This window comes from Podarcis raffonei, chromosome 13 (assembly GCF_027172205.1).
Source record: "Podarcis raffonei isolate rPodRaf1 chromosome 13, rPodRaf1.pri, whole genome shotgun sequence".
NCBI classification, from domain to species: domain Eukaryota; kingdom Metazoa; phylum Chordata; class Lepidosauria; order Squamata; family Lacertidae; genus Podarcis; species Podarcis raffonei.
In genome coordinates this window covers 43,978,585-43,987,653 of record NC_070614.1, presented here as the reverse complement: position 1 = coordinate 43,987,653, position 9,069 = coordinate 43,978,585, and the positions used below count along the sequence as shown (strand labels likewise).

The following is a 9,069-nucleotide window of genomic DNA, read 5'->3' as shown; positions in this document are numbered from 1 at the left end:
GTTGGTTCAACTACCCTCAATTCCCAGAGAGTGTTCTTCTTGTAATTCCAATTGATCTAGCCCAACAAATTTACACAAACTTCATGAAGTACTTCCATGGAGGTGGCAGGAAAAAATAGCAGTATGTCTACAAAAAATCTGCCATCTTATCATTTAATATTCCGCTTGGTGAGGCCAAGTTAAAAATGACAACAACCCATCACATATTTAAATAAAGTTATTCCTACATTAAAGCCACAGTATTGAGGAATAAAGAATACAACAGTAGCAGAGGGAACATTGCCAGGTAAAATCTGAGATGATGATTCTCAAATAAATGCCAGTCAAACTAATTACTTATTTCTAGGAGAGGTCTTGTTGCTTTCCCATGGGGATGTGGGTCCCAGAATTTCAGGTGCATCATTAACTTGTTCTTTTTAGCTGCTCTCTGCTGTTCAATTCCGGCCTCAGGACAATAATATAACATTTTGGGGAAAAGATACAACCCAGTAACCCAGCACTGGAGGCCAAGATGGAGAAGATCTCCACAGCCACCATGAATTTTCCTTTTGTGCTCAGATAGCTTGGAACAAATGAAAGCCACACACTGCAAAAAACCAACATGCTGAAGGTGATAAACTTGGCTTCATTAAAACTGTCAGGTAACTTCCTGGCTAGGAAGGCTACAGAGAAGCTGACAATGGCCAGCAAGCCCATAAACCCCAAGACACAGTAGAACATGGTGACTGACCCTTCATTACATTGCAAAACAATTTCTTTATTCATTGAGTGCATGTCTAAATCTGGGAATGGGGGGAAAGTTGCCAGCCACACAGTACAAAGAGCAGCTTGAATCAAGGAACAGGAAAGAACAATGGAGGTGGCCTGTTGTTTCCCCACCCATTTCCTCATGCTGGACCCTGGTTTGGTGACCATGAAAGCAAGGACCACAATGATTGTCTTTGTCAACACACAAGAAACTGCCACTGAAAAGATGATGCCAAAAGCTGTTTGTCGAAGGAGACACGTCACTTTCTCAGGTTGACCAATGAATAGAAGAGCACAAAGGAAGGAGAACAAGAGGGAGATGAGGAGAGTGTAGGAGAGGTTGCGGTTGTTGGCTTTGACTATGGGAGTGTCCCGGTGCCTAATGAAAATCCACAGCACCAACCCTGTGATAAAAGCAAAAGAGAGAGCAAAACAGGCCAAAGAGATCCCCAGGAGTTCTCCATAAGACAAGAAACTTATATATTTTGGAATGCATGAATCTTTTTCCACGTTTCGGTAATGATCTGGTGGGCACTGAAAGCATTCATCCATGTCTGAAAAAGAGAAGCCAGATTTCTAAACAGCATTTATGTGAATTACAAAAATGTAGAAATACAGTTAGAATGAAAGTTGCCATGCTGATATCAGAAATGCAAGTTTACAGTCTCTTCACGTAATCACACTACCAAGTTGTGGAGAGAATTTCCATGGGCCACATATGTCTTTGGTAGCCCAGTAGTATCACCTTGCAGGTATTACCAATTGGAAAGGATCTAGAACATGTCTATTTCCTCTTTATGATAATTCTAAATGTGTGTTTTAATAATCATTTCCTCCATTTTTATTTCTGCATTAATCTGGATATTCCAACTATAATACATATTTAAATGTATGTGATGCTAGATTTAGATTGCTGAGAACTGTGCTGAACAACATTTAAGTGAAAGGTCAGATCCAATCAATATAGATGTTCTAATCTGCACCTTTATCCAAGAAATGTTCTTTAATTAATTTTCTACCAGAATTTGCAGATATTTAATTCCTTCAAAGCTCTCAGCATCACTGCCTCCAACAAGTTTCAATAAATTATTAGGACTGGTATTAGTTCTACCATGGTGTTAATTGAATCATGGTGTTGACTAGGAGAGCACTGAGATCTGTAACAAAATTTTGCATTGTTGGAATCCCACTGTTCAGTATTTTCCATTCCACTTCCTCTCTTATCATATATTCTTTTCTGCCCCAACACATCAGTCTCCATCCCATAGCCATTTAGCACGCCCTGTATTCATTGGGGGGGGGGTTGCTTCTGCTGCAAGCCTAGTGGTTCTTCCAAGCAGGCTTGTATATGTCCACCTAGTGCTTGAACTCTGAGTGCTGAGATTCCTATTAGTCCTCCAAAACCCCATATCAGCAGCCCCAATCATCCTTAAATTTTGAACATTTCCAACGAACATAACTTTCCTTACCTGTCTGGTTGGAAATCTTTCCTTCCGGACATGGAAGGCAATCATAGCAGCAAAATGGCTCTCCTTCCTTCTTTGCCTTATGATATCCCAAATGGCAATGGTCATTACAAAGAGAAAGGGGCTGTGCCTGTCCACAAATGAAAGAGGATCATGGTTTTTCCTTTGGAAAACTGCATTTCAATAGTGTTCTGTATTATGGAAATCTGCTGAGCTATCTCATACAGGCCAGCCAATGAAGGTCAGGAGCCAGAAAGCTATTAAAGACCAGCATTTCATTATCACAGTTACAGCCCCCTTTGGTTGGTCAGTTCTGCGCTCCTTCACTTCACCATATTATCCAAAGTCTCACTCCAATGGCTAATACTCACAACTGGAGATGACATTGAAACAGCTAAATAGAATTAGATCTCATCTCATTGCAGACACTATTGACTATTTAAAAATATGAGGAGCATACTGAATTCCAGTCCTTGCATCTAATCTCATTCTGCAGCCCATGTGGAAATACACTGGGTTTATTTTAGAATTGCACAATGGCAATATACCTGGAATAATGACAATATCTCTGGAATGTCTGGAGCCACTGCTAACACTGCAAAGAACAGCAGCAGCAGCAGCAGGAAGAAAAAGAAGAAGAAGAAGAAGAAGAAGAAGAAGAAGAAGAAGAAGAAGAAGAAGAAGAAGAACAACAACAACAACAACAACAACAACAACAACAACAACAACTAATATTTGTTCCCTGCCCATCAGACTGGGTTGGCCCAGCCACTCTGGGTGTTAACTTTTGCACATATCATAAAAATTGGAACTCTGTGCAACAACTTGTTTTTTGAAACACATTGGCAGTAAGTTGCATGTCAAGCCACCCCCCCTAAATAAATCACAATTCACACAGAAATTTTTGTTTAAGGTTTTTTGGCATAATTTTGGCCACAACTTTATAAAAATACATGTGAGTAGTTACTTAAGCATTGGTTATGACTATCTGTCCCCGCCCCGGGGCAGAAATGACTTCCGGATTCCAGCAAAAGCCAGTAAGGGAAAACAATATTGGGGAGAGAATGGGGCTGGGCACCATACCATCAACCCCTCCCCACATGCTCCCAGGGGCTTGCAAGGCCCTAGCCCCTTTCCAGGAATACGGACAAAAGTATGGCAAACTCCTGGATTCCTTTAATAGAATTCCCTTGCAGCAGCAGCATTGGAGGGACAGGCACAGCCAACCCTTATCCCTCCACCAACCAAATTTTAACCAATTTTAACCGCAAAAACCAAATGGCACCAGCCAATCTGCCAAATGGACAAAATTCCTACCAGGCCCCGCCCCAAAAGCAGACGACCCCATGACAGGCATAGCAATGTCAAATTCAACAGCCCTAAATTAGGGTGGGTGGGCGGGCGATCCGATGCATGCAGCAAAAGAGTCTGACAAAAGCTGCATACCAAGAATATATAACCTTCGGGCCTACCCTCTAAATAGTAGCATCAAAATCTCCCCAACAACCCAAATTGGCCCAATCACAGTCATGGCCATACAAACGGTCCTGCCCAGTAACCAAGAGGGGATGTCCTGTTAGACCCCACCGCAACACGTGCTCTCCATGAAGGAGAACATGCTTTGCATTGTATTATATATAATTCTATCCTTGATAAATGCACACTAAATTACCATGTTTGAAGTCAAATTTATTCATATAGCTTCAAAGGTTTCCAGGAGGAAGATCTTCTTTGGTTAAAAGAATGGGTGACATAACATTACTTGTCACATAGAGAAGACCACTACACATATGTCCCCATGTGTATCCTATACCCACGGGTGAACAGAACAATGTCAGTATCTGAACTGTGAAGCACAGTGGAAGTGTCTGGTAAATAGACCCCACTATATGAATGGACCTTACCTGGTTAAACCTGCTGGGCCACACAAGGCCTTTTTCACGAATACTGAATGCTTCTTCTTGGGGAGCCATGGACTCAACTTTCCCAACTTTGACTCTATGAAAAGACTGGTTTGGGAATGTGACCCAATTGATGATATCAAATACAGCTTCTATCTCTCCATATTCATTGAAAGAAACTTTTTCCCCAGCACTGTTGTTAAATGAGGTGCTTCTCACAAAGTAGTTGAGCTGAATTGGTGGGGGAAATGTGAGCAATTCATGAGGATGTAAAGGAATGATGAGAGATTTATTAAAACTGTATATAGATTACCATAATAATGTACTAGATTACCGTTATAATGTTCTAACACATTAGAAAACAGCTACTAACTTTGCTCTAGAAGCATAGTGAGATAAAATATGGAATGTTGCCCTTAGGGAGAAACTACAAAAGCATCTTAGAATTTTCAGGAACACAAAATATGTATGGTACATGTTAATTTAAATATGGTACACTGGAAAGGACAATATTGCCTTTTCATCATCAGCTAAACATGCATGATTCTGAGACAATCTGTTAAGATGGAGAGTAGAAGATACCAAACTGATATAATCATTTCTAAAGAATTTAAAACTGTTATGTTTGACTGCATTACTTACATTGCAATATTTATTGGGGATGAGAGAATATAAGGATTGTTTGTTATATACATTTTTAGAAACTTTGAAGTGAAGGAAAGATGGAGAAAGAAATAAGAGAGCCATTGAAATCATAGCAACAAAGTCCTGTCTTAATAATCATAACTGTTAGCATGACTAAATCTGGATGCAATCAGATCAGATAAATACAGCTGAGTGACATACTTCCTCTATGTTTAATTCATATTGCGTGTCAAGGCCCTCAAACCATCCCCTATTAGAATAAAGAAATTGACACTGACGCAGAATTTTGGTTTAAGGTTAATGGGCAAAATTTGGGCCACAACTTTATTGATTACACCAAATGTGAGTGGTATTGGCTTAGACATTGACAAAAGACTATATCGGACTCCTGCCCCCTTTGCAGGAAGTCGGCAAGGGTAAACCACCCAAAGAGGAAGCCCTGCATCTCCCCAGGTGTTCCCAGAGGCCTGGCATGGCCCTAGCCCCTCAACCGGACTTCAGACAGGATCCAGGCCCTGGATTCCTTTAATGGAATAACCTTGGATGATGGAGGGGCAGGCAATGGCCAATATCCCTTCCCCCACTCATCAATAAGCCAATGCCTAACCGCCAAACCTTACAAGGTTGTGACGATTGCTAAGAGGTAGGAGAAAACCAAAAAGCTAGTGCAAATCTGCCAAATGGAAAAATTCCTACGCAGTCCCCATCCCAAGATTGGTGATCAACCAAAGTCCAAAGCAAGGCCAGAGGACACCTAAATTAAAGGGAGGGTAGGTGGGTGTTTGGCAGCGCAAAGTAGGTGCTTGGCACACATCGGGCTGCCACTTTTATACCCCCACAATCACCCCACTCAAAATGATTGGCCAATCATTTTGAGTGAGGTGATTACCCGGCATGAGGGTGTTACTCCGCCCATGCCACGGTGGGGGGAACTGGGTTGAGGGCCTGCCCACAACAGGGACCATCTTTTAAGATGATCCCACTTATCAAAATGCTAAAAAGAATAAACATACTGTCTAAAGAATATCTTACCATGATGTGTAAAAGACAATAAAGTGAATGCCAGGTGCATTTCTTTGGGAAGGTAAATTTAGGATTAAATTTAATATTATGACTTTGTAAGCACAAAATGTGTCAACTTGACATGCTTATTCAAAGAGTATTCTAATGCTTAATGTTATGGGTTGGAAGAAAAAATAATAATTTCAACCAGTCATTAAATGAAATACATTATGAGTGATATGTAGATCTATATCAAAGCAGATAGGGGGCACCTGGCTTAAGAGCAGTGCATGTGAAACGGATTGAGGAGTCCTAGCAGACTACAAACTTAACATGAATGAATAGTGTGATTCAGCACCAAAAATACTGAAGCAATTCTAGGGTGTATCAAAAGAAGTACAGATCAAGGGACTCTTAAAAATAGCCACTGAAGAACAACAACAGGTCTGATTCAGCAGGGATCCTTTTATGGTCTAAAGTTCTTAGTATGCTGAAGACATTACCTTCCACAGTTGCTGACTCAGAAGCTTCCATCTTCCTTCACCCACTCTTGCTCTATGTTTGAATCTCAATGAATGCATGGCATGCAAAGCGTGTGCCACAGTATAGACTGCATTGTAGATGCTGTAGCTGTGGCCAGTCATGGTCATTTCAAAAACTGATGCAGGAAGATTCTCCAGCTTCTCCTCCCCAGTGCAGATTTTTGTATTCTCTCCATCTACCAGGGAAGGGTTGAAAGAACAAAGAAATGCTTCTTCCCAAAACTCCTGGAAAAAGTTATCTTTGTTTTCCAAAGTAGGTTTTATTATCTGAAGAAATCTCTGGAAACCTTCTATCTCACGGGAGTGAACAGAAAAGTATATAGTACCATGAAGTAAGTCTATGTTCCAGCCTCTTTGAAAGGGAACTGATGTGAAATCTATCTGGGACGTCATAATCCAGACTTTCCCTCTTCCCTTTGTTGATTCATCCATAGTTTCTGAATAACTGGAAAATGTTCTCAAAACTACCATGGTATCAATTTCACCATGAAAGATTACTGCATTAACAGTGCTGTTAAGGATCAGATAGTTTGTTTTGACCCCATCTTCCACCATATCAAAAATATTATTGGAAAAAGTCATCATGGGTATTCTTAACATGAAATCAAAGCAAATTCTTAAGAGATTCTTAAGATAAGAGATTCTTAAGATAAATTTATTGTCATTGTCCATATATACACAGTATACACAACAACGAAAATCAAACACCCACCCAAAGACCGGGTTCACATACACATTTGCACGTATCTCCAACATTCTCATCCTATTCAGACATAATCTATAAAACATAACATAATCCAGAATATAACATAACCTATTTAAAGGCATAACATAACCTAAAACCTATCTCATTCCTTCCTACTTCCTGCTTGCTATTTCTTGCAACTGGCCCTAAGATCATTATTTAGTGCAATCAGAGCTCTTGGATAGAAACTATTCAGAAGGCGTGTGGTTCGTGTTTTCATTGTCCTATATCTTCTGCCCGAAGGCAACAGTTCAAAGAAGTTGTGAGCAGGATGGGTGGGATCTCTCAGGATATTGTGTGACTTCTTCAAATACCTCTCTGGATAAACATGGGAACCACAGTGTGTACAAACCGCTCTACATTGTCATCATGCCCAGATAGGACCCCAATCCATGTCCACCTGAAATGCAGCAATAACTGGAGAATCCCTTTATACTGATGGTCCACATCTGGAAACATCTGGTGGTATAGAACAGCTTCTGCTTTCTTATTTTTCACTGGGGCAGAGCCATATATAAACTAAAGAAAAAGAAAATTAATTAAGCAAGGGGAAATGATATTGAAGAGGCCTGAACAAATCTTTTCAACAGTCACCACAGAGGAGACATACACTGAAATTGCAAAGGCAGAGCTACGTTGGCCAAGTGCGTGCCCTCGTGGAATATTGCAGTGGAGTGTCACTGGCATATTTCACATGTCAGTTTAATTCGTAGGTATTTAACACAATAATGAATAAGTGTTTTGGATGATACCTCCCATCAGTCCTAGTGAGCATAGACAATGATCAGGGATTATGATATTTGTGGTCTGCATTATTTGGAGGGCTCAGTCTTGGCTGTCCTTGTTTGTTCTAAGGAAATAAAACCTGAATTTAAAAATAATTGACATCTGCTAATGTGTATGTAGTATATGTATATGATTTACTTGGATATCCCTCACAACTTACATATTTATCATATCTTGAGGGCATCCTCTGGTTAATCTTACATTCCATAAAAGGGGTTAGTAAAAGGTACATCAGGATAATGATACATTTTGGAGATGAGAGTAGATTGGCAAGAGATTTTTTCCTCCTAGCTATTTCACAAGTTTATATGTCCCTATAAATAGAGGGATTGGAGCTTCTGCACAACATCGCCACCCAAGCATAGCACACACAATTATCCTCCCAAAAGGCATGTTGAATATGGTACTTTGGAAACAATTTTTATCTTCAATGTGCAAAGCCACATTTAAAGGCAAGGGATGTGACAAATTGTGTCTCAAAAACTGAACTGCCAAATGAACACGTTTTACCTGTGGAATCTTGTAGATGCACAGAATATCTGCCATGTGGAGACAGACTTCAGAAGTAGGTCCACCAATGACTGCTACTGGATTGCTCCCCCTATCACATTTGTAGTTGGGGGTGAATCTGCCCTGTGTAGAGAAGAGTTCCAATGAGGCCTGATAGGTCCATCTTGGACTGAAATAACTATTATAGATATGGAAGCCCAGTGTAACATTGGGTAAGAGGTGTGGATTTTCATTGATCTCTTTTGCAGCAAATATTGAGGCCAGGAAATGCTGGTATATTTGGATCATAGCCCTGTAATTAGAGTTACATGCTATGTAATGGTGTGTTTGATTCAGAATATGAAGTATACTTCATTTCAGTTAGGTACATGGAAAGTAAATATATGGTTTCAGTAACAGAAACATAGCAGAGGTATAATGAAATGTTGCTGGAGATTGACATTCTTCATCTTTGTTTACCTGTACAGTTCTAGTACTGTTTTCAAAGATACTTGTTAATGGAAGGATGTCTCTGAAATTATCCATATACCAATTTATTTTAGGATTGTAGCATTTCCCTACACAACAACAAGCAGTTGCTGAAAACACAAAGCTAATCACACTGGTATTCTTCTAGAAACATGTTATCCCTCTGAAAATAAATTGTAGATGTGGGGTTTATGAGGAATAGTTTTAATTCATTGGAAGAAATTTAGGTGGCTTACCAAAGGTGATCTCCAACTCTT

General features: G+C 40.0%; 1 protein-coding gene across 1 annotated transcript; it reads right to left on the bottom strand.

The window, feature by feature from the left end:
- Positions 1–402: 402 nt before the first annotated feature.
- LOC128399001 (vomeronasal type-2 receptor 26-like) lies at positions 403–4,186 on the bottom strand. The gene is made up of 3 exons (XM_053360260.1): positions 4,118–4,186; positions 2,217–2,343; positions 403–1,301 (listed from the first exon to the last, which is right to left on the bottom strand). The coding sequence occupies exons 1-3, from the start codon at positions 4,184–4,186 to the stop codon at positions 403–405; spliced, it is 1,095 nt and encodes a 364-aa protein (XP_053216235.1).
- Between the last annotated feature and the right edge of the window lie 4,883 nt (positions 4,187–9,069).